We start from the raw sequence: 27,120 nt of genomic DNA, 5'->3' as shown, positions 1-27,120 counted from the left end.
CTTGTTTCTATATTTGAAGAATTTCTACCCACCTGCAGTTCAAAGCAGTATAAAGGCCTTCAAAACTGAATACTTCTTAATGCTATACAACCATAAATTACAAGAGTCGTGTATATCCACTAAATTAATGCAGATCCATGGTGGAGGCGAAAACTAATAAGAATAATAATAATAATAAAATCCTCATCTATCAACATTTATTCACCGCTTAAGATCTTCATGTATTTTTAATGTTCTACATTTAAATTTGAACCTAAACTAGACTAAATATTCACGCTTAAAAATTATATAAAAATAAATCAAAACCTTGCAGGTGCTCATTGGAAAATGCATTGAAGTGATCAATACCTAAAGCTTTCCACTCTCTCTACGTGACAGTTCCTCCGAACATTCTTGTTTCTTTATTTCGCAAAACTCCACCCTCCGACGGTACAAATCAATAAAGGGCCTTTAAATTTGAGTGCTTCGTGCTGGTATACAACAATTAATTACACAACTCATGTACACCTACATTTTTAGATTTGCTGAATTAATTCAGAGACGTAGTAGCTGCAAAACCAATAAAGAATACCAGCTAAATTAATGGATTTTATTCCACTTCTAGTAAGACCAACATTAGTTGTTTCCATTGCCCGTCCCTCTGATTTATTAATTTCAACCTTGTCCATGCCCTTAGGGGGCATTACAGGTGCTCTATTATTGTTTATAAAAATGAACCCATTTGACTGTCATGGCTCATTTCATATTCAGAATAGGAGGATCCTTTTTATTTATTTATATTTGAATGCAACCCATTTGGTGTACCTGTAAGAGATTTGTTTTCAGCTGCTTTTAGTTATGTGGTATAATCATCAGGGTGAATTATCACTGTTTTAAGAAAAGAAACAGAGAAGGTTTTATGATTTTTACTATAGGATTTTTGGGTTTAAGTTGCTTTATAGTAGCTTGGAGTTGTCAGCTCATTAGGGTTTTCCTTGAGAGTTGTCACCTCACTGGAGTTTGCCTCGGGATTGTTATTAGGTAACTATAAATGTTTCTACTCCCCGACCATCTTGTGTAGCTCTTCAGTTGAGCCCTTACTTTCAGAATTCCATTATAGATCATAAGACTGCAAGGTGTTTGAATTGTTCAACCCATGGATCTTTACACTATTGCAGTAGCATCCACCATAGTAGCATTACTATGCATCGCAAAATGGTATTCTACCAAATCAAATAGAACCCTGCCTCCAAATTGGCCTGTATTAGGCATGATGCCATCCTTGCTATGGAACATATCCAATTTGTATGACTATACAGCCAAAGTACTCGTAGAAAATGGTGGCACCTTCACATTTAGTAGTCCTTGGCTTACAAGGGGTCTCTTTGAAGTAGTCACTTCAAGTCCTTCAAACTTAGAACATGTTCTGAAGAATGAGTTCCCTAACTTCCCAAGGGGTCCCTATTTTAAGAGTGTTTTCTTTGATGTGTTTGGTGATGGTTTGTTCACAGCAGATGGTGAGTTATGGAAGAGGCAGAGAAAAGCAGTGGCAATGGCTATGAGCAGCAGCAGTTTCAGAGACCGAAATATAATTCTGTTGCAAAAGTTACTGGAGGAAAAAGTCATACCGGTTCTTGAAGAATCAAAAGACCGAAAATCATTGCTTGATCTTCAAGATGTTTTCCTTAGACTCAATTTTGATATCATATGTATCTCTGTATTGGGTAAAGATCCAGGATGTTTAAGCCCTTTTCCTCTTCTCGAAGTCCCATTTGCCATGGCATTTGATGATGCTGTGGAAGCTTGTACTTATAGGCTCATTCTTCCTCAGTTTGTTTGGAGTTGTATGAGATTTTTAAATGTGGGTTCTGAGAAAATGCTGAGGAGAGCTCAGAAAGTGATATGTGATTTTGCATCTGAAATTGTCAAGTGTAGAATTGAGGAGCTCAAATCAGGAAGAGGAATACAGAGTGGTGACATTTTGTCAACTTTTATCATGATGGAGGAAGACGAAGGGCGTCCCCCTTCTGCAAAACTGCTCCAGGTATGAAACCAAATTTTAAGGAGTATTTTGAAGAAAAAAGTTAAAATTGATTCTATGTTTTGCCATATCAATTTTCAATTAGGAAAAATTAAATGATAAGTTATCGGAGCTTTGGAATCTTAGTATTTGTATACTAGCTAAAGCCACACGTAATTATTAACAACTGGTTCTTTTTTAAATTTTAATTTTTGCAGGATTTAACACTGAGTATATTACTTGCTGGTAGAGATACTTCCGCTCTAGCTCTTTCCTGGTTCTTCTGGCTTCTATCCATGCACCCAAATGTAGAGCAAAAGATAATCTCGGAAATAACCCAGATACTGAAGTCAAAACACATAAATAACAGCAACAATAATTCTTGTGACAAGATTGATATTGATATGATTGGTTTAGAGGAATTGAGATCCATGAACTATTTGCGGGCAGCAATATCTGAAACTATGAGGCTTTATCCTCCTGTCCCTGTAAGTTATAGGCAAGCCATAGAGAACACCATCTTGCCTGACGGAACCCTTGTTAAGAAAGGCTCAAAGCTTCTTTATTTTATCTATGCTACAAATAGAATGGTAAGCCTGTGGGGTAAGGATGCCTCAGAGTTCAAGCCTGAAAGATGGATTAACAAAGAGGGTGTTTGTATGAAAGAGTGGGATTACAAGTATCCTGTGTTTAATGCGGGTCCTAGGCTGTGCTTGGGGAGAGAGAATGCTTATCTCAATATGAAGTTTATGGCTGCAAATATTCTTGCTCGTTACAAGGTTAAAGTTGATCCTGATCACATTGTGAAGCCTAAGTTTGGACTGACTCTCTTCATGAAGCATGGCCTCAAGGTTAGGTTGGATCCAAGAGAGGATATCCTACAATGGAGAAGATAGTTTCATTATCATAAGCAAGAGTGCTACTTTATTGAAATTTAGTTATTCTTCATATAAACAGAGTTTGTTGGTTCTGCCATAAGTATTACTTAGAGTGGAATGCTAGACAAATGAATAGTTCTATCTCTATGGAAAATAGTAGATATTAATATTACACTAAAATAGTATGTTGGTCAACATTGCAGATCTTGGTATTTTTTTCATTTATTTTGAATTCACTTTGTAAAGATTTGATTGTAAGAATGATATAATTTTTAATAAAAGTTGATAAATAATTTGATTATATTTACTCCGAAGAGCCAAATCATTCATTATCCATCACCCAGACTTAGATTTATGAACTGATACCTACATGGCATCTAAAGAATACTATATGAGTCCTTAATATCCTCAATTATTATGCTAACTTGATATCTAAGAGTTCGAGGTAGGGAAGAGTTATTACTAATCTACCATATTATTCTAATAGCAGAGCTTCAAAATTTTGACAGTAGGGAGTGAGATTAAAGTTGCATAGTACATTCAGACACGTGGCGTTATTATGTTTTTCAGTAATGCTCTCATACGTATGCATGTCACTAGTTGAAATACTGCAAGCACAAACTTTCAGAGATGTACTGAATAGTACTGAATAGATCTACCACAAGACAATTAAATACATTCCATCATAAAGATAGTAGATTTCTACAATCTATTAAAACCATTTGCAGTTGAAATACTGCAAGCACAAACTTTCAGAGATGTATTGAATAGTACTGAATAAATCCACCACAAGAAAATTAAATACATTCCGTCATAAAGATAGTAGATTTCTACAATCTATTAAAACCATTTGCAGTGCTTTTGGATTAGATTGGATATGTAGTAATTACAATCTAATCCAATCCAGAAGCACTGCCAGACAATATTATTGTTTCATTAGTGCCCTCTAGACTTTATAGAGAGGAAATTGACTCATCAATTAGGCTGCATCTGTAAGAAGGCTCAAACATGATCATGGTTGTCTGCTAGGGGTAAACACCAAAATTTGGCATCTGGAAGATTAAACTTACAAGTAGCTATATTGATATGTTTCCGGATTCGATTGTGTTAAGATTTTTATCATCAACATTTCAAATCACACTACCTGATCATCATCAAGATGAAGAGCAAGAGATGCAAAACACAGTATTGTTTCAGGATTCGATTGTGTTAAGATTTTTACCATCAATGTTTCGAATCATAGTACTGTGATCCATCATCAAGATGCAGAGCAAGAGATGCAAAACACAATACTGTGTTTTGCATCTCTTGCTCATCTGTGTTTTGCATCTCTTGCTCTTCATCCTGATGATGGGTGTGTTTTGCATTTCTTGCTCTTCATCCTGATGATGGATCACACAGTGTGATTCAAAAGAAACGTTGATGGTAGAAAACCTTAACAAAATCGAATCCGTAAACATATCAATACAATATAATGAATTGTGAAAATTTGATCTCTTTAATTACAAGCAGCTTTCAATCACTAAGATTGCAGCAACCTCATGTTTTTACAAATATCTTCATCTTCAATAAATCGTCCTGATCTACAAACCATCTTTTAAGCCTTCTGCCCTTATCTATAGGATGAAATTTATATGAAGAACATTGAGATTTTATCTATCAAGATTTTCAAATTTCAACTCAAACTAAAATTAATACTTAATACATTATATAAATATCGTAAGTTAAATAAAAATAAACCAAAACCTCATTGCAGTTATTTAAGAGCTTAATAACTAACATTTATCACTTTCTCTACTGTGACAGTGATTCGGTAACGTATTTGTTTCTTATTTTGTAAAAATCCACTCTCCTATTATTCAAAGCAATAAGGGCCTTATTATCTGAGGGCTTCAACATACCATATATTACACAACTAATTTATACCTACAATTTAACGGCCAGTAAAGTTAATCAATGCAGAGCCTGTGGGCAACACCAATAAAGAATATTGAATAAAGTAAGACTGGTGGATGGTGCGATTTTACTCTTGCAGCTCATCAGATAGCAATTGCTTTTATACTACTGCAAGTTGTTGTATAAAGGCCTTATTATCTGAGGGCTTCAACATACCATAAATTACACAACTAATTTATACCTACAATTTAACAGCCACTAAAGTTAACCAATGCAGGGCCTGTGGCCAACACCAATAAAGAATATTGAATAAATCAGTACTCTGTAATACTGGTGGATGGTGCCATTTTACTCTTGCAGCTCATTTGTTAGTACCAGTGCTATATTAATTATAATTTCTGTCATTGCCTCAAGTGGCATTAGAGGAGGTCTATTACAATCTATAAGCATGGACTCATTTAACATTTTTGGTTCTTCTGATGTTTAGAATAAGACGAGCCATTTCTTCAGTTTAAGGTTGCAAGCAACCCTAAATAGGACGTTAGGGTTTAAACTGTCTTGAAGTAGTTTGGATTTGTAGCCTCACTAGGGTTTGCACTAACTACAACTGCTTCAATCCTGAACTTGTTGGATAGTTGTTCAGTTGAGCTCTTCTTTCCAGGATTTCTTTATAGGTCGTAAGGCTGCAAGGTTTTGAGCAATTCACACCATGGATCTTTACACGGTTGCAGTGGCATCCACCATACTAGTATTACTAAGCATTGCAAAATGGTATTCTACCAAATCAAAGAGTAGGCTACCTCTGAATTGGCCTGTGTTAGGCATGATGCCATCCCTGCTATGGAACATAACCAATGTCTATGACTATGCGGCCAAAGTAGTCATAGAAAATGGTGGCACCTTCAAATTTAGTGGTCCCTGGATGACAAGGGGTCTCTTTGAGGTAGTCACTTCAAGGCCTCTTAACTTGGAACATATTCTGAAGAATGAGTTTCCTAACTTCCCTAGGGGTCCTTATTTTAAGAGTGTTTTCTTTGATGTGTTCGGTGATGGTTTGTTCACAGCAGACAACGACTTATGGAAGAGACAGAGAAAAGCAGTGGGAATGGCTATGAGCAGCAGAAGTTTCAGAGACCAGAATATAACTCTGTTGCAAAAGTTATTGCAGGAAAAACTCATACCAGTTCTTGATGAAGCAAAAGACAGAAAATCATTGATTAATCTGCAAGATATTTTTCTTAGACTCAATTTTGATATCATATGTATCACTGTATTGGGTAGAGACCCAGGATGTTTAAGCTCTGGTCCTCTTCTTGATGTTCCAGTTGCCATGGCCTTTGACGATGCACTATATGCTTGTACTTATAGGCTCCTTCTTCCTCATTTTCTTTGGAATTGTATGAGATCTTTGAATGTGGGCTCTGAGAAAATGCTCAGAAGAGCTCAAGCAATGATCTGTGATTTTGCATCAGAGATGGTGAAGAGTAGAATTGAGGAGCTCAAGTCAGCAAGCGGAATACAGCATGGTGACATTTTGTCCACTTTTATCAACATGGAGGAAGCAGAAGGGCGTTCCCCTTCTGACAAACTGCTCCAGGTATGGACCAAACTCTAAGGAGTATTTTTACAAAAAAAGATAAAACTTATTCAAGTTTTTGCCATATTAATCTTTAATAAAAAGAAAATTGAACGATAAGTTATGAGAGCTTTGAAATCCTAGTATTTTAATACCAGTCAAAGCCAAACATCATTGTTAACAGCCATTTTCTTAATTTGCAGGATTTAACACTGAGTATATTACTTGCTGGTAGAGATACTTCAGCTCTAGCTCTTTCCTGGTTCTTCTGGCTTCTGTCCAAGCACCCAAATGTAGAGAAAAAGATTATCTCTGAAATAACTCAGATTCTAAAGTCAAAACACATGAATGACAAGAACAATGATTCATGTGACAAAATTGATATGTTTGGTTTGGAAGAACTGAGATGGATGAACTATTTGCAGGCAGCAATATCAGAATCTCTAAGGCTTTATCCTCCTGTCCCTGTAAGTTATAGACAAGCCATAGAAGACAACACTTTGCCTGATGGAACCCATGTTAGGAAAGGCTCAAAGCTTCTCTATTTTATCTATGCTACAAATAGAATGGAGAGCCTGTGGGGTAAGGACGCTGTGGAATTCAAGCCTGAAAGATGGATTAACAAAGAGGGTGTTTGTCTGAAAGAGTGGGATTACAAGTATCCTGTGTTTAATGCTGGTCCTAGGCTCTGCCTAGGGAGAGATCATGCTTATGTCAATATGAAGTTTATGGCTGCAAACATTCTTGCTCGTTACAAAGTTAAAGTTGATCCTGGTCACATTGTCAGGCCTAAGCTTGGACTCACTCTCTCCATGAAACATGGCCTCAAGGTTAGCTTGGATTCAAGATAGGATATTCTACAATAGTTTCATTGTCATGAGCAAGACTGCAATATTATTGAAAAGTTCTATCCCTATGGAAAACAGTATATATTAATATTTATTGAAATATTTCTTTTATTAAAATATTATAATGATCAACATTGCATACCTTAGTATTTATTTCCTCCATCCTGGATTCACTTTGATTTCTCTGTTCTTAATCTAATGAATAGAATGTGAAAATGGTATATTTTATATAAAATTTGATAAATGAACTTCATTTTATATGCATTTACATTTATTTATTCATTATTCAAGTTTAGTTTACCTTGATTTTAAAATTGGAAATTAATTTTTATTACGTCAGTAATGTTTTTAGATATGACAATATATAAAACAAAATGTGAAAGTAAGAAAACATTTGAATCGTAATCTACAGATTTATGCATGTACATCTAACAGCCTAGCAATAAAACTCCATTATTCACGACTGATTAATATCCAGATACTCTAACTGAATTGATAAATCGATTTTTAAGTGTTTGAGAATGGAAAGAAATATTACTGCTCTAGCAATTTTTTCTAATGAGAAAGATTTAAAATTTTGGGTCTTGACAGCTGAAAGTGAGATGAATTTTGCATGGTGCACCGAGAGACTTAGAATCGGTATACTTGTCAGAATGCTCGTAGATAAATGTCACTAGTTGAGAAAATGCCAGCACAGACTTCATAGATACTACATTCGTTTAATCTAATCACGACTGTGAATCCCAATGAAGAGGATTATTCATCTCCTTTATCAACAATTATATATACTTCTTGGATGCATCACAAGACGATTAAACTGTTAGCATGAATGATGATGGTATTTCTTTGGGGGAGTATTCTAAACATTGGTGAGTATTGACATGTTGGATTCATGACTGTGTTTGTCATTGATGTCAACATAGCAGTAAGTCTATGAAGTTTGACAGAGTAGCTGACATAGATCATATTTGTATGGACAAAGTTTTGGTGTACAATTGAATCGTGCTTAATAACATGTTGTACCTTGTGTCCTGATGACAAGAGAGTCTAAGTCAAAGATTTACGGAAACTATAAGTGATTTACAAAGAGCAGTGCAGAGACGAAGTACATGGAAAGTAGTTTCTCATGATGATCCTATTATCACTTCTGGCAGAGATATAATCTAGTGATGCGCAGTCAGCTAGTCGTAGTCTAATGGTGACATCAGCAAGTGTGCAAGCCCTGAAGTCACACTTGTGAAGTTTTTTATATACAGTGAACCAATAGTACTATTGTAATTGTGAATTAATTAATTATCTTACTATAATTAGTTGAGAAGGCCTCAAGGACAGAATTTTTTTGAAAATGCGGTATAAAGGAAAGTGTATGTAACAAGTATTGAATATAAGTAAGTGATCCAATGGATTATTGGATGCAAAGATCATGATTTGGTATCAAGATCAGAAGGAGCAGAGGTCTAGTTGATAGGACAGAGAACTTGAAGGGGGAATTATATTTCAAATCTATTATTCTGCAAGGAATAATACAAAGATCATTTTGATAGTGATTTCATTGGTCTTGCCCTTAAAACTAATTGTTGGCTCCATCTGCCTTTTACAATTCCTAACATAATTGGCACAATTCTTAACAAGGTTGGAATCTTCTAATAGGGATTCAAAGTCTCCTAACAGGAACTGATATGTACTTAATGTTCTTATAGACTCTTGATAGGGTCCATCCTTTAACAAATAATATTTATATTGGTACATTGAATGTGTGGGTACCATCCCCACCGGTTTTCCCTCTGATCAAGGATTTCCCTAATTAACATATCTGGTGTTATTGTGCATGGGTATCTTGTTGTGGTTTCATTACTCACATGATTAAGTTTTATTAAGGTTGATAATTGTGATAATGGTTGGATAACTAATTCATCCCCCCAATCCCCCCTCTCCTCTTACTTGTACTGGTGGACTAAATATTCTAATATCATTCTACCATCATTTCAAATAGGCCCCACTAAACATCATGGAGGAAATTGGCTCATCAAATAACTTCTACCTGTAAAAGATCAAACATGCTCATGGTTGCATTTTTGGCATCTAACAGATTACACTTAGAACTACCTCAAAGTTCAATCACTAAGATTGAGCTATGTCATGTTTTTACAAATATCTACATTGTTAACAAATTGAGGCTGTCTAATTGATGTAGGAATGGTGTAAGGGCAATCCTATATCACCCAAAAATATGCTTATTGTTAGTTTCTTTTTAATGTGTTTTCATTTCTGGATACCCATTTGGGTGAAACAGAGATTCCAACTCTCAAAGTTCCACTATTTATTTTTTGGACTAGAGCTTTTGAGCACCTTGGAATACATGTGAATGTAGAAAAATAGGGTACTTTGTAATTGAGTCATAATTATGATGAGTTAAAGGGTGTAAGTTGGAGAGATGATTATACTTGTAATTTAAAGCACTGCAGAAAAAGAATCAGGGCAAAAGGTTTTATGGTTTGAAAGTCATTTCAATTTTAAGTTACTTGGAGACCCCCTAAGAGCACTTCAAAGCCATATTTGAGCTACTAAATAGCCTCGTACGGACTCGAAAAATGGGGGACAAGCAAAGCTGGTTCATAAGGTTATAGAGCGCTTGGAGAGCTTTCTAGAAATGTAAACAGTTCATTAATCGAAGTCTCGGATCAAAAGTTATGTCTCCTGGAAGTTGAACTACCATTTTTTTATTCTTCTAATTGTACACCGATTTCTGATGTGTTTTCTATGGATGCCAAATAGCATATTCTAAAATGTATTCCTAACCCTAAACATAATTGGGGTTACTTAAGGTCATTTCTGGCATTGTAAATGCAGTTTTTGGTGAGTTTGGATAAGGTACTAAAATGAGGGTTGTCTCTAGAATCAAATAACATTGTAAGCCCGAGGGCAATTGGGTCTATTTTCTTTGTATTGAATGTAATAGCATATCACTTCTGATAATAATATTCCCTTTTTCTATTGTGTTCATTTTTTGTCTTGGTTGTGCCCTCATCACTTTAAATTTAATAATTAAATTTAAAAATAAAAATATTTTAAATGAGATTTTTTTAATGTTTGTACAAACATTTGCTATGTAGACACCATTTCTTATGCCTTTTATTTTCTATCCATCTCCCCTCCTTGCACATAAACCAATATAAAATGTAAGTTATATTAAAAAGTTTGGACGTGCTTTAAAGGGGAGGATGAATCATATATTCATAATAGAATTTGTGCAATAGGTATATACCCATTTCTAATATGAAGTACTTTGACAATAAATTTTATTCCGGTCAATTTTACCCTGCACATTTGTATCTTTGTTATTTTTAATTTAATTCTTCAATTTTATTATTATTTTTTTCTCATTTTTTCGTAATATTAGATTTTTATAATTTATCATGATATTGCATAGAATTTCTAGATTTAACTGTGTAGAAACTATTTATATTAATGTTAATAATAGTAAATTCTTTCCGGGCTGCCATTGAACATTCATTTGGTTTCAAAACATTGGATGTATTTTGATAGGAGGGAAGTGCAAAAACTAGTATAAGCATTGTAGCAATTCCATTGCTTAAGGGTCCGTTTGGTGAGTAGGAATAGGAATACGTATTTTGGTATATGTATTTCAAAAATTTTGAATTCTTTGTTTGGATGCACCAAAACGGGATTGGAATACGTATTCCAATTTTGGCCCAAAAATGAGGTTTTACAATTCCACCCAAATAGGTGTTATTGGAATACATATTCCTATTCCATTTTTTTTAATTTTAGAAAACATAAATTTTCAGGTCCGCGAATTCCCATCAAATATTGGCTGAACCAAACAGAGAAAAGGAATATGTTCTATTCCAGAATACGTATTCCTATTCTGCTCACCAAACAGACCCGAATAAGTAAAAGATAAAATACCCGAATTGGAATGGTGTGTAATTGTTGTGAGAGCAGAGTTAACATAAATTCACTTTCTCATATATTTTCAGACGGTGCCGTGAAATTCTTTGAGATATGACTAGCTATCGGCAGAAACGATCTAAATAAAATTCTTTATAAATTTTTAAAATTTGAGATTTTCAGAATTCAGATACGTATATTAAACATTCCAAACTCGGTTTGAAGCTTGTGCTGCTAGTGAATCCTCTGGTTTGCATTTCACCAGATTGCTAATTCAACTATGATTACGATCAGGCTCTGCGTAAATCCATGCTTGAGAAGGCTTTAAAGTTGGATTAACATATTATTAATTAAATTTTAGGTGAACCAAATTATATTGGGATTTTAGTTTTCTATTTCTATTCCTCATTTCTATTCTAATGTTCTATTCCTATCCCTGTGCCTGCAACCAAAAGGAGCCTTAACTATTGTAATCCTAAAATTCAAAACTACTTTTTTGTTTTTTTTTTGAATTTTATGACCATTTTAATTTATTAAAAACAATTAAATAATAGTATTCCTTTACAATTCTATTAGCTGCTAGAGGAAACAATCTATCAGCTGTTTAGGCTAAGCACATCTTGAAATTATTTGTCTTTTTTTTTCCTGAATTTAGCTAGGTGGATGATGAGCTTAAAGCTAACAGTACATGTGTGATCGACTATTAGTACTTATGCTATCCTATTTTTGAACTTCTTATAAACGGTAATTGAGCTTTTGAAATTTGTCAATGAAAAAATTCAAATTCTAAAAGTTTAATTGATTGAAAGAAATTTTTTTTAAATGCATGATGGTTGATGGTGGACTCTTGGGATTTATTGCCACTATAATACAAACTGACGATTAAGTGGAAATAAATGCTTCACATGTTCATAGATTTCTTGCCTCATTCATTTTTAATAATAAATTTTCCTCTTCTTTTATTAAGTTTGAGTAATCTATTTATCCTTTGGTAAAAAAATTAAAATGTATTTTTTTCCTAACTTTTCTCTAATTATGTATTCAAAATTTATGATGATTTTGGTGTTCATTCAAAAAGTCTCAACTTTTTTCACTAATAATTTTTCCTCTTCTATTGAGTTTGAGTAATCTATTTATCCTTTGATTCTATGTAAAAAAATTACAATGTATTTTTTCCCTAACTTTTCTCTAATTCAGTCTATTCAAAATTTATTGATTTTGGTGTTCATTCAAAAAGCCTCATTTTTTTTCACTCTTTGTTTTGAGAGGCTTTTCTCCTCCACGGCTTGTGCATTAAATAGGTTTTCACTATTTTTTAATTTAGGATGATTTTTATACATATATTAAATCGTTAGGATTTGAAAGGTCAAAAAATATATTTCCAATTTTCTTTTGAATGCAACATAGTTTTGAGGGGCTTTTCTCCTCCACGTCTTGTGCATTAAATAGGTTTTCACTATTTTTAATTTAGGATGATTTTTATACATATATTAAATTGTTGGAATTTGAAAGGTCAAAAAATATATTTCCAGTTTTCTTTTGAATGGAACAGAGTTAAGAAAGGAAATTTATACTTGAAAGTTGAGAAAACCTATTTAACAAATCCATTTTGTGTATCCACATGCAAAAGAACCAAAATGATGAAACAACCAAAATAGTAACGAAGCTTGCTTATCTTTTCAATTCAATTTTTTTATTCCAATCACGTTCATACATGTAAGTGAATGCAAAGTGGATATCACATCTCTATTGAAACCTTTGTTGCATGAAGAAAAATCATTTACTAAATGACTTCAATTAATTTCATGTATTACAATTATTTTCAATAATAGATCAAATAGACTCGACCATTTTTTTTAACATAAATATTTGCAACTAGATTGAAATGACACCAAGTCATTATTGTTCTAGATCCACATAATTTGCCCCACATTACCAAAATTCAAGTATTACTATTCACTATTTATAGTAAACAGATTCACCCATATGTCTAGTGGATATGTATGCTTGATTGTAGGAGTTGAAGACATGACTAGTCATAGAGAATATTAAGAAGGTGGGAGTGACACACAATCATAGGTAGAAAAAACAACCTTGGTAGAGATCCCAAAGTCAAAAGTATGCTACTTGTGTTGTATCTAGTATATTGTTCATTGTATACTGGGAGTTTTGATTGGGGTATGATTAGGGAGCACTTATTTAGAGGGTCTCAAGAGAGAGAAATTGTGGGTATTCTATTTAGGATTTTTATTTTGTTATCAAAGATTGTTAATGAATACTTAATTCTCATCAATAGAGAAAAAAAATAGTGATTGATGAAATGTTTTCTTTTTAAATTTTTGAAAGAAAGAATTACCAAGACTTTAATTTCAATTAGTAATAATAAGTTATATAATCTAATCTAATATAACCATTATATATTTAAATAAGGTTAGGTTGAACTCAAATTATATATTTAAAATCTAGATTGGTGTGATGATATGATGGACAAATATTATACGTATAATCTTTTACATTACTTAAAATTGAAGAACATGCATGTATTTGTCTTAGTCATAGCTTGCATTATTTGATATAATTACTATCAAATAAAAATTTAAACAATCTATGGTCATTAAATGAAGCAAGAAGAAATCATCAATTTTTTAAGTTTGTATTCATCTTGCATGCATTCTCCATCTCCTTCTCTATTAACTCAAATATCAATATTAAAATAACCTACCAATTTACCTCTTGCACAATAAAAATGTATGTAACAAATAGACCAATTCTTATCAATTGAACTTCCATATCTTTCGGCTTACCCATTGCACACTAAGGTGCAATTGCTAGTTATAACAACTTTTAAAGAAATCATGACCATTGACTAAAAGAAAGGTTCAATATTAGGCTCAAGAGGTTTTCCTAGTTGAATTTGATTATTATTATTTTGGCTCTAGACTCTATATGCACTTGGTTTTTTTTGGTACATTTGGTTTAGATGTCATATTATTATTTAATTTTTTCTATTATTTTAAAAAAAAAAAATTATACTTAAGATTAATTTTTAAATCTATTTCAAAAAATGATATTTCTTAATCTTTTATTAAAATTTTTTATAAGTTGGAGCCTTGATAAATTTCTATTAATTAAATTTTGTTTTACCTCCATTCAATATAGGCAATGGCAGGAAAAACTGTGTTTCAATCTTTTAGTATGGTCAAAAAGTACAATTTTATCCTCTATACTCATCCTTCCATAGCCTTTGCTTTGTTGTTTCAAATGTGTAGACTCTCCCTATAGCTTCATCAACAACTCTATATCCAATTCACCTACAAATACTATTTCCTTTTCATTTAGTGAAGATCAATGTTAAAAATGACAAAATAATTATCTTATTTATATTAACTAGCAATTGTTAAGAGTAATTAGATATTTCCTAATTAACTCTAGTTTTATTAAGCTAAAATTTATGCATTTAATAATTAATTCTTTTATTAATTATTATGATGCAACCTAGATTAGACCTCTTTAGAGTTTCTACCTTTTAGGTTTTACCTTTCTCCTTTATAAGGATGGTAATTGTAAATCAATTCATTAATTTACTTTTGATAATTGCAATTTCTCTTTTTGTTGATCAAGGTTGTCTCATCTATAGATCCGGGAATTCCAGCGTCTATGGCTTTTGCTTCTCTCTTTGGGTGACAGGTGCTTGCATGAAGGTGATTCTTGGGAGCTGTGGGATTGATCTTTCACCAATGTCAACATGGTATAGAGTGCCAGATCTTCATGCCCCTATTATGTTTGTGAGAGATTGGCATTGGTTTTCATATCTATGGCTTTTAGAGGATTTTGTATTCGAACTGGGGGACTATTTCTCGGAACACTTAGAGCCCATACGGACATCACCATTAAGCTCAAAACATTCAAAAACCCCCATTTCCATATAAAATAAGTCCAATTTGGACGATGTTGACTTGTTAGGCAAATTCTTTTTCTACACCCAAGTCATTTTAGCCTAGACATGCAAAACGAGGCGACGATATTTTTTATTTAAAAAATATATGTCAATTTTTTTGGTTTATTTATCAAAAAGTTGTGGAGATTTTTTTTTGGAATCAAGGTTAGGAGGCTTTGATTTAATTAAAAAAAAAGGAGTCGATGTGGATTGATTGGAAGGGCATGCAAAAGTTTTCGGAAAAGTTTAGTTGAAGCAAACCCCATTGTATGTGCCCATACTTGCCTTGAGCTTTGATCTCACCTTGGTGTTCGCTCCACCTCACCATTTATGTCTGGTCACTTCTTGGGGAAACGGCTACCTAAGCAGTTATTTCGACTGGCTGGGTATGCCATGCCACCCAAGCACATACCACATACATAGAAATCGTACTTTTGTATTCTTCCTTCTGTATTCTGCAATAGTATTTTGTTTTATGTACCTTTAGAAGACTGTCTATTCGAATGACAAGGTTAAAACTTTTTTCCTCAAGTGTTGAAGCAAAAGTAGTAATTGATTTTTTAATAATTGATTTTTTTTTAAACAATAACTAAACATTTTTTTGTTTTTAGAGTTTTAATTTTATAATAATAAGTACAAATATGTAAGTTGATAATTTTAAAAATATATTATATACATTGATTTTAATTTAAAATTTATATATGCTTTTATAATATAAAATTATTTTAAAACTAAAAATTCATTTAGTTATGTTTTATGTAGTAATTTTTAACATTATAATATCTTTTTAACACATTTAACTAGAATAGTTTAAGTTAAAATTATTTTTTTCAAAATTGAGAAAATAATATTTATAGTTAAAATAATTATAAGTAAAACCTAATAATATCAAATTTAAATATTAAATCAAATGAAATATTTTTAATATCAAGTTAATACATATTATAAATTTGATTGAAAGATATAATTTTAAATAATATTACTATTAAAATATAATAATTATTTCTATATTAAATTGTTTCACAAATTACAAACAATATATAAGTTTATATCAAATTAGAGAATTTCTTTAATTTATGTTTTCATTTTAGAACATTTATCACAATTTTTGTAAATTTATTATATACGAAATTAGAAATACATATCAAATTAAAACTTGATAAAAATTATAATTAGTTATTAAATGCAAAAAATGAAATCTTTATTTTTAGAAAATTTCAAATAATTGGTAGTGATTTTGTTAACATCAAATGGTAATTTGTTTGTCCAATATTACACATTGTTAGCCACCATGCAAATATAGGGTAGATGAGGCTAATATTAAGATATTAATGAATGATTTTGTGTAGAAAGAAAGAGGTAATTACAAATAGTAGTTCATATATTTACCATAAAATAGTTACAAATATGAGTTAACTAAATTATATTTTTTAAACTTTCATTTATTAACCGTTTTCAATTTTGATTACTTTGACATTGATTTGTATGATTTTAAATTAAATATATTATTATTTAAATGTTAAGATATTCAAACAACTTTGACATAATATTATTGATTTTTTTTGTTGATGTGTATTTTGACATAATAAGTTGTATAATAGACAATTTTTATATTAAAGAAAAATTTGGTGATAAATTTGACATAATAATATCCCTATAGAATACATAACTAACTCATGTTGATTTTTTCAAATTATAACATTTCTAATCTTTTGTATCAAAAAAAATAAAAGTTGCTTTAAAATTTTCAATATTTTGCACTAATGTCTAATTTAATTATAAAATAGATAATAAGAATAATGTCATAAATAAGTATTGAAAATTTTCTAAAATAAATAAATAATAAAAATAATGTAATCTATAAGTATTTTTAAAATATTTATAAAATCTAAATGATAATAATAGTAAAACTAATCTTATAAATATTTAGATTTTATAAATATTTTAAAAATACTTACAGATTACATTATTTTTTAGAAATATTTAGAAATATTTAAAAAATACTTATAAGATTACATTATTTTTTAAATATTTATAAAATCTAAATATTTATAAATATTTATAAAATCTATAAGTATTTTTAAAATATTTTAAAATCTAAATATTTATAAATAAGTATTGAAAAATTTCTAGATTACATTATATTTATAAATATTTTTTATAAATATTTAAAAAATACTTATAGATTGTACATTATATTTATAAAATCTAAATGATAATAATAGTAAACTAATCTTATTATTTAAATTAATTATTATCATTTAGATTTTATAAATATTTAAAAAATACTTATAAATTACATTATTTTTATTATTTATTTATTTTAGAAATTATTTATTGATTTGATGTTTTCATTTTTTGCAATTATTTGAAATTTAAAAAAAATAAAGATTTCATTTTTTGCATTTAATAACTAATTATAATTTTTATCAAGTTTTAATTTGATATTTATTTCTAATTTTGTATATAATAAATTTATAAACATTGTGATAAATGTTCTAAAATGAAAATATAAATTAAAGAAATTCTCTAATTTGATATAAACTTATATATTGTTTGTAATTTGTGAAACAATTTAATATAGAAATAATTATTATATTTTAATAGTAATATTATTTAAAATTATATCTTTCAATCAAATTTATAATATGTATTAACTTGATATTAAAAATATTTCATTTGATTTAATATTTAAATTTGATATTATTAGGGTACGTTTACAATTATTTTAACTATAAATATTATTTTCTCAATTTTGAAAAAAATGATTTTAACTTAAACTATTCTATTTAAATGTGTTAAAAAAGATATTATAATGTTAAAAATTACTACATAAAACATAACTAAATGAATTTTTAGTTTTAAAATAATTTTATATTGTAAAAGCATAAATAAATTTTCAATTAAAATCAATGTATATAATATATTTTTAAAATTATCAACTTACATATTTGTACTTATTATTATAAAATTAAAACTCTAAAAACAAAAAAAAGTTCAAATATTGTTTTAAAAAAATCAATTATTAAAAAATCAATTACTACTTTTGCTTCAACACTTAAGAAAAAAGTTTTAACCTTGTCATTCGAATAGACAATCTTCTGATAGCACGTAAAATAAAAAACTATTGTAGAATACGGAAGGAAGAATACGAAAGTACGATTTTTATGTATGTGGTATGTGCTTGGGCGGCATGGCATACCCAGCCAGTCGAAATAATTGGCTGGGTAGCCGTTGCCACTACTTGGAGGTCTCCTTTGTTTGCGGATCATGTACTCTTCCTACGGGCCCTTATCTAACCTGTCCTCTATCGTTCCCAATACTCTTTCTTTTACGATGCATTTATGTTGTTGTTCGGGCCCTTCGTTGATCGCGCCGATTCTTATTCGTACACATTTTTTTGGGGGCCTCAAATTGACAATTTATTCACCTTCAGTCTTGCCAATTTCAAAATTGCTAAGTGGAAGTTAGACGTGGTGCTTCATATTTTGGCCCCACGTGTTATTCAAGGAACAACGTGCCCCTTCATTCTGACCCTCACACATTTGCATTTTTTTTTTTGGGGTAGCAAATTTTTGTGAGAAAGTTTTGACAAAGTTCTATGCCCTCACAAAGTTGGCATACAAAGACATTTGCAGCCAACACAAAGAAATGATAAAAGTGAACAACATAAAAGACCTTAAATTCAAAGGACCAAGACTCCTGAAGGGGGGCATTTTACTTATGCAGATTCACAACAAAAGAGATAGGTTGGAGAAATTGCATAAGACTGACTAGGAGTTCTATGCAGGTCCCTTAGACTTATGGCCTCATGGACGTCATTAAAAATCTTTCATTCATTTCATTCTATCCCAACTCGTGACTCATGCTCATGACATGCCATCGAAGATCCTATCAGTGTCAATTTTTGGTAAAAGTGTTTTTTTTTCAGAGGATTTCTTCTCTGTCCTACGTGTGCTGCACTCTTTGGATTTGACCCCTATTGGTTGCTTTTCTGGAGGACCTACCATGCATTATTCTTAGGCTTAGAGCATCTAGTCTTTTTGTTGGGACTCCAAGTGCTTTTTGTATTTGTGGTGGGTATTATTATAAAAGCCCCATGATACCAGTCTTGATTCAAGCGCATGTTAAACACATAACCCACCATTGATTGCACAAATTATTTTTAGATGGTGCCATGTTTAAGAGCACACGAACTCCATCTATGGGTTGAACACATTTTTTTGGCGTCAAAGTAGGATTTTTTGGCATGCAGTTTGGTCTATAGCTTGGAACTTTTTTTTAAGTGTGTTTATTTTGGAAGTGGGCCCTACCTGCGCTACCTCCTACACTCTGGCCAAAGTAGTTTCCTATAGCCTTCATTGCTAGTAATCTTATTTTTCTAGCCTGTACCTCAGGGGTCCAACTGTATTATTTTTTTATGGGCATTTTAATGGAGACTAAACCATTTTTTGTGGTGAACAGATTTAGTTTTGGACCCTGCCCCTTGTGCTCTGTCAACCCTATGTGCCATTTCTCTAGACTACCCACACACGAGTGCCACATAAACCTTTTTTATGGGGTTTATCATGTTCTTGCAAGCACGTTTATATGTGACTCTTTTTAGTGGGTCCAATTTCCTAGAGCTATTTGGATTTTTTGATGAAGGCACATCGAATTTTTTGACACATGTCTTTTGTACTAACCAATCAACTTTTGGCACATGTCTTTAATGGCCATCAGAATATATTTTTCAACACTGGCTCCTTGACAGACCTTTTCTCTGGCAATGGGTTTCTGACGACAGTGATTTTCTAGCATATTGGATATTTTTTCTTGCTACTAGGTCATTTTTTAGGCTTTTTTTTTGCCTCAACGATTGTTTGTCATCAAATTTATGCTTGTCACTTGCTGACATCAGCATTGCATCATCATTCATGTCACTCTTTTTTGCTTTGTTTGGACCTACCTTAACATTTTTGCTCATATCTCAGGCATACATACTCCATTTTTTGCAAACAAAATATCGCCAGAAAGCTAGCTTTGAGCCTGTCATAGTGGTACAAGCATTTTTCACTTTTTATGCCTTTTGATGGCTTTTTTGCTATCAAAGTCAAGGGCAATTTTAGGCGCTCCATGAGACATATCTCGAGCTTCTGATCTTCGATTTGGGAATTATTTATATCGTTGAAAAACTTTTTCTGAGCTTGTTCCAGTGATGCTGGTTGTCTTTGCAGATTATACTTGAGGCACATTCTATTCAATCTTTTGTATTTTTGCATTATGGTGGATATCTTTATTGTTTTAGGGCCGAGGACCAATTTTTTTCCTTTAGATGACTTGTCATAAGTTTTTCTATCTCTTGTATCAACCTTATGTCTCTTGTGGTCTATTTAGACATCATTTGTATGCAATCTTGTAAATACACTTAGATAAAGTTCCATATTCCATCTATATTTTCATTTCAAATTTTTGCCTTGTTTTGCCTTCTGATTCAAGTAGTGTAATCTAAGGACACTCATGTAGATTATTGTATTCTTGGGATTTTCCATATCTTGTATCTTATTGTACATGCACTACTTTGATTAAAGTGTCATCGGGGTTGATGTTTTGTCTTTGTTTTTCCATCTTCATTTGTCTAGTAAGTTTGAGCATTTTGATCATGGTTCCTTAACATGCAGCTATTTTGGACCACTTTTCTAGTTGCCTGTCACCTCACCCTTGTCTGCATTTGGGGGGGGGGGGGGGCGTTGGGTAGGGGGTGTTCTATTTTTTATCATGCTTCCTTGGTTTGATGAAGTATGCTATGTATTCAGAATTTATTCCTATGTACTAGGTGGATGTAGTGGTTGGGTACTTATGCATTTTGGTGAGATGAATCATTTACCATATAGATAGTCTTTTTTTTTTTCTTACTTTGGTTACAACCTTCCTTGTTCGATTGACTAGCTCTTCAGGCTTTGGTGTTTTATGCCATCTGTATGTTCAAGTTCAGTTGTTTTCCTTTGTGTGCCTCTTGATTCAATGCAGATTATAGTTTTCTCCACCTGTTCAGGTTCTATTTCAATAGAGGTTCTTTAGATCAACAATTACTTTTGACAGAGATTTGCAACTTCTACATGCTTCAGTGGTGTTCTTCGTGATCATCTTTTGTTCCTATCTTCTGGGACATCCCCTAGTTTGGAGGCTTCTCCAGTCCTTCACTAGTTTCTTTTCACATTATTTCTATCTCTTTTTTTCCCATGTTGTTTTCTCTATTTCTCCTCTTTTCAGAGATTTGGTTGTGCTTAGGTATTTCATCAGGCATTGTTGTTAGGATCCAAATTTACTTTTAGTAGTAGTTTCTAGTTTTTTAGCTACTCCCTACGTTTATCTTAAGGGGATGTTAGAGTAATTAGATATTTCCCAATTAACTCTAGTTTTCTTAAGCTAAACTTTAGGAATCTAATAATCAATTCTTTTATTGATTATGATGATACAACCTAGGTTAAACCTTTTAAGGGTTTCTACCTTTTAGGTTTTACCTTTCTCCTCTTATAAGGATGGTAATTGTAAAATTATTCATTAATTCACTTTTGATAATAGAAATTTCTTTTTGCTCATCAAGAATGTCTCATCTTTGGATCTGGGAATTCCAGCCTCCGTAGCTTTTGCTTCTTTCTTTCTATGATAGGTTTTTGTATGCAAGTGATTCTTCAAAGTTGTGGGGTTGATCATTCATCAACTTCAATAGGAATTGCATCCAAAAAGGGGTGCAATGTATTAGCCGATAGTAATATATAGTTGCTATTATATTATTTAGCTAAAAAAGTGGTACAATTTTAGATACAATTGTACTCCCCCTCTCTAAGAAAAGGAAACATTGAACAATGAGTGAAGCCAATTTCTTGATTGAGCATTTCATTTCAATTTGTATTCTTCAATTTATTGCAATGAAACATTCCTCAGTCAACTCTCTTCCTTTTTTCTTAGAATCATGTAAGTGCTATTTTGCATTCTTAAGTATTTGTCGAAGGAGAACATTAGTTGAATTTGAAGATTGTTTAATGATTTGAATCTTGATAGAGTAGTAAATATCAAACCTTCCCTCTCTATTCTACCAATGTCGATTATTACTTTCTATATTATTAGCCCAAGTTGAGAAATATGGATTCTTATAGCCCATGTTATGGTAATTGACATTTTCCTTCGACTAACTAGTGACATTGGAATTATTGGTATAGGTTTGAGGTCATAATCATTCCATGGTGGACCATGGCAATTATTGATCCTTGTTGCAACATATGTAGGGACTTCTAGTGAGCTAGATCCTGGTTGTAGACAATGTGAATTGTCTCATCCAAAGCTCAATTTACCAACCCTTCTTTTGTCTATATGTTCATTGTCAACATTATGAATTGGTCTTCACAAAGTAAGATATGCTTCTCCAGTTGTTCATCAATAATGTCATTTTCTATAGCGGTTTTGATAGTTGTTGCAATACTTAATGCAATTGGACAATTTAGCAACTTCAAAATTCTCTTATTATATAGTTTGTCCAAATCATTAGTATAAAATAAGTGCATTGAGCTATTCAATTCTTCCTTTTCACTTATTATCATCTGTGTATTTGTATGCCTATATAAGTATTCCCAATCATCTTGGCTTGGTTCAACTTTTCATTTTAAACAAAAAATTTAGCCCACTGAAGCTTAATTCATCTAAGAATGTATCTTATGTCCTTTAATTCTTCATGAATTATTGTGACCCCACACCACTTGCATTACTTTAATAACAATTTTGATGGATGAGTGCATAGTTATTGCTTTTATTTTGAATGTTGAAACCCCTATAGGGGCTAATGTGAGGATTTGCATTTCCCCCCTGCCATTTCATTATTTAGTGCATTTCTTATATGTGCTATCAAGTAAGACTTTCATGTACCTGATGATCCTTGGATGATCATCTATAGTGGTTGGGCATAATAACACATACTATGGTCCATGATTTTTGTGAGCGCATTATTTTGTCTCGACACGGTGTAATTTATCCAACCATGTCTAGATCACCTATATCCTGCGTGCATTAGAAAAATAGGAAACTCGCTTAAAATGATTAGGTAAATGTAATGCAAAAGGGGGACGCAGAAAACAAAGAAAGTAAAGCACTCAGGAATGATGAGAAGTAACCTAAAAGATACTTAGACATCACACCTAGACACAAACTCACTTCATACCAATGACTTAAGTTTTGCAATGGTAGGACTAAAACTTGTCAACATAATGGAATAGATAGTAGAATGAACATTAACTATTGAAAAAAAATCAAAATTTATTTCAGAAAAATAATTAAATCATTATAATTATCAATATATATTCACAAAGATAAAGTAAGATAGAGATTAACTATTAAGAAGAGAAGTAGGATAGAGATTAACTATTAAGAAGAGATAAAGTAAAATTAGTTAAGAGTTAGAAAGTGTATACTTATTTATATCTTAGTTGAAAATTTATATTATTTATTTTTAAAATTTAAAAAATAATATATATGTTATTTAATTTTGTGAGATAGATTAAAAAATTTAATTTAAAGGAAGTAAATTAGAAGTAAATATTAAGAAGTAAGAATAAATTGAAGGTAAACAAATGCATTTCACAATTGTTTTTTGAATGTAATAATATTTAATTATAATTATACATATCTATGTTTATAAATAATTTGAAAAAAATTATGTAGACTTTTAGATGTATGAAAATGAAGACTGGTTGATATGTATAAAAATAATTGATTAATCATATAAATCTAATTTTAGTTTAATAAATTTATTATAATATGTAAAAAAAATATTTATGAATATAATTATTGATATATTATAAGTAAATTATAATACGAAAATAGTAATATTTTCATAATAATATAAAATAATATTTCTTAAACAATTATATAATATAAATGATATAATTATTTTAGTATTTTGAAGACAAAAATTATAGTATAAGAGATATAATATTAAAATATAAAAATATAAATCAATTACATACATTCAAAAAATTATCAAACATTAATGAATCACATTAGCTTAATAAAAAAAATCAGCCCTATTAGTTCTAAACTTCATATAAGATATAAGAGATAAATGAGACAATCAAATTGTAAAACACTATTTTTTTTAAAAATCGTAAAGTTAAAAAACTTGCTTAATCACTAGTTAAACTATAAAATTCAAAAAGTATCACAATAGTACTTAACCTACATGACAAATACTGATAATGAAATTCCTAATCTAAAATAATAAAATAATAAAGTTTGTTTGACAACTATGCCACTAAACTCAAGATGTAATAATGGAGTCCCTGACAGTTATGCTATTAATTTTTTAAAAAAAACAAGAAATGTCCTGACAACTATGCTATTAAAAACCCAAAAAAATCATGGCAAAAGAAAAGTCATAAACTCAAAAATATTTCCAAATCCTCTAACACAATGTTCACACTCCTTGAAGGATTGAAGGAGGAGAGAAATCTTGGAATTTAAAAAATCTCACACAGTGATCTTACAATTACAAAACAAAATCTAAAATACTGTGAAAGCCTTAACATGGAATCCTGCCTTTATTCTGTCTCTGACTTCTTTTCTGCTGGTTGAGATGATTCAAATTTGTTTTCAACAAATTCCTCTAATGTTGTCACAGCATTTTCAACAGCCTCTGTTCCATGAACATTCCATTCTTCAACCTTAGTTTCATTGGCCTCACTATAATCTTCAACCTTAGTTTCAACAGCTTCACCAGATTCTTCAATGGCCTCAGCAGATTCTTCAGCCTGATTTTGAAGAACAATAGCCTCACCAGGCTCTTCAAGGCTGTGGGGCTCATTTGTAGCATTGCTGGTCACATCCAAGCTTCTTGGGGCCTGCCCTCCTGTTGAGGATGATGTTTTACTACATAAAGTGCTACACCAGGCAAGGATGGACAGAGGAAATGACAGGGGTTCATCTTGATCCTACATTTGTTCAATGGAAACAAAGAAAAGTGTTAATTGTTTCCAATTGATCTACCTGATACTCATGCATTTGTAAAACACTAGCACAAGAATTAGGTTTTTAAAATTTTGATATTCTTTTTTAAAATTAAAACAAATTGTTTTTGTTATATAAGCAATGTCTATAAAGATTTTTCTATGATTCAACTATTTTGAATTAGATAAAAAATGTCGTGATAAATCTGCTGATCTTGTTTATCAAATCAATTTAGATTATTAATAAAATTTTGAAAAAACAAAAAAAAAAAGTACTGTCCTTTCTTCTTCAAATTAAACAATTGCCTTATCTGTAAACTAAGATGCATTCAACATCACTAATATAAATTGCATCCAATCCTTGCTAGTTTATATATCTTACATAAATGAATGGTGCAAATAGGGGTTTTATTTAAGCTCTATAAGCTATTATAATTTAAGATGTTTAGAAGAATGAAAAAAGAATTGAATTGTAGAAATAAATTATGAATAGAAAGATATTAGATAATTGTGAAGAATTATTATAAAGATCAATCAGTTTAAAAGTCAAAGATAACAATCTACATTTTTAAACAAATAAAGACTGTATTAGTCTGATGTGTGCATGAGATGATTGTGTTTGGTAAGCTTTCAGCATGTTATGATTTCAAAACTTCTTTTAAAGATGAGAACCAGTTAATCTCTAAACAGAGCTAAACATGAACTACCAATAATGATGCAATTTACAAACAAAAAAATACTTTTATCAGTGATATAGATGGGCATATAAGCTGAAAAAGATCTCAGTGAAAAATCTACTCTACAAAGGATGTCATGAGATATGTAGAAGAGAGTTACACTGGAAGAGCCCTCCCCCAAGTTGGAAGTTTTGTTTTTCATGTCTTCAAAGCTTTCCTTATATTTATGAAGATGTTCTTCTGATGAATCCTTTAACTTCCCTGTCAGATCTTCAATTTTTCCCTTAGCCTTGTCAAGATAATCCTTTGATGAATCTTTGGCCTTGTGGGTCAGATCCCCAATGTTTTCCTTAGCTTTCTGAAGATAATCCTTTGATGAATCTGAAGCCCTGTTTGCTGATTCAAGGATTTTGCCAGTGAAATTCTTGAGAGCTCCTTGAGCATCATCAATGGCTTCCAGTGTGGATTTCTTGGCTGACTCTGCAGAATTCTCTGCTGATTCAGCCAATGCTGAGACATCAGCCATTTGGGGATCTATGAAACTAAATTGAATAGTTTAGATTGGTTATTATTGGTCCTCTGTGGTGGCCCATATAGATGAATTCAATCATGACAGAAGGGCCAGATACTATTATATAGAAATGAGTAATGCCTGCGGTGTGAACAAAAAGCCGGCAATAATTATGATAATGTTGGTATAAATCGTTGTCATCCTGCATTTGCCTACAGATTTTGTGACCCACTTCCATTAGGCCAACTTGGCAAATTGATCTCTTCTGCCTACTCCCATTAATGTATATGCATATACATGTCATACATGTCTTGTCATAAACGTATGTTTGTTTATTTTAATCCAGAAGAATGCTGATTTAATATACATATTCACATTATTATATTAAAGACTTGAACCTTCTGAATCTGTAATGCTGAGTATGGATTTATTTATAATGCATTTACAGTTCCTAATCAGTATGTCAAAATTTGTCCATTTTTTCACCTTCATAAGTTAGTGAAGAGTTTAAAACTAATCTTTTCGTATTTGTCGAGCTCTATATAGAACTCGTTATGTTCACCTCCAATAGCTGCTCATCCAAAAAAAATATTACAAATGGACCAATGAGAAACCCAAAAAGGTAAAAATAATATCAAGTATTAGCACATGTGCTATAATTGTGGCTTTATGAGGTAATTGGGAGGATAGGTGGCGTAAGACGTGGAGCCCCTAGACATCAATTTCTATATTTTTTAAATTTATAAAAAAATTATTTAGTTAGATTTATTTAGAGTATCATTTTATCATTTTTTTTGTTAAAGGTGTATTAATATTTTTAAGTGGAAAGTTTTTCATCCACAATTTTATCTTAATTATTTGATATAGGTTGAAATATATTCAGCCATTAATCTAGGGATTAGGGGTCTATAT

At 31.2% G+C, this 27,120-nt stretch overlaps 2 protein-coding genes and 1 pseudogene across 2 annotated transcripts; 2 read left to right on the top strand and 1 right to left on the bottom strand.

The window, feature by feature from the left end:
- Positions 1-737: 737 nt before the first annotated feature.
- On the top strand, positions 738-3,057 carry LOC149560983 (cytochrome P450 86B1-like). The gene is made up of 2 exons (XM_089823711.1): positions 738-2,023; positions 2,218-3,057. The coding sequence occupies exons 1-2, from the start codon at positions 1,136-1,138 to the stop codon at positions 2,893-2,895; spliced, it is 1,566 nt and encodes a 521-aa protein (XP_089679837.1). The 5' UTR covers positions 738-1,135; the 3' UTR covers positions 2,896-3,057.
- Positions 3,058-5,482: 2,425 nt separating this feature from the next.
- On the top strand, positions 5,483-7,215 carry LOC149560982 (cytochrome P450 86B1-like; annotated as a pseudogene).
- A 17,233-nt stretch (positions 7,216-24,448) lies between these two features.
- Positions 24,449-26,324, bottom strand: LOC149560981 (uncharacterized). Its single transcript, XM_089824917.1, has 2 exons — positions 25,858-26,324; positions 24,449-25,005 (listed from the first exon to the last, which is right to left on the bottom strand). The coding sequence occupies exons 1-2, from the start codon at positions 26,221-26,223 to the stop codon at positions 24,616-24,618; spliced, it is 756 nt and encodes a 251-aa protein (XP_089681043.1). The 5' UTR covers positions 26,224-26,324; the 3' UTR covers positions 24,449-24,615.
- Positions 26,325-27,120: the final 796 nt, after the last annotated feature.

This window comes from Cupressus sempervirens, chromosome 4 (assembly GCF_028749045.1).
Source record: "Cupressus sempervirens isolate cs-2001-9-10 chromosome 4, ASM2874904v1, whole genome shotgun sequence".
Classification (NCBI taxonomy): domain Eukaryota; kingdom Viridiplantae; phylum Streptophyta; class Pinopsida; order Cupressales; family Cupressaceae; genus Cupressus; species Cupressus sempervirens.
The sequence above is the reverse complement of the archived record's forward strand: the minus strand, read 5'-3'. Positions and strand labels throughout refer to the sequence as shown.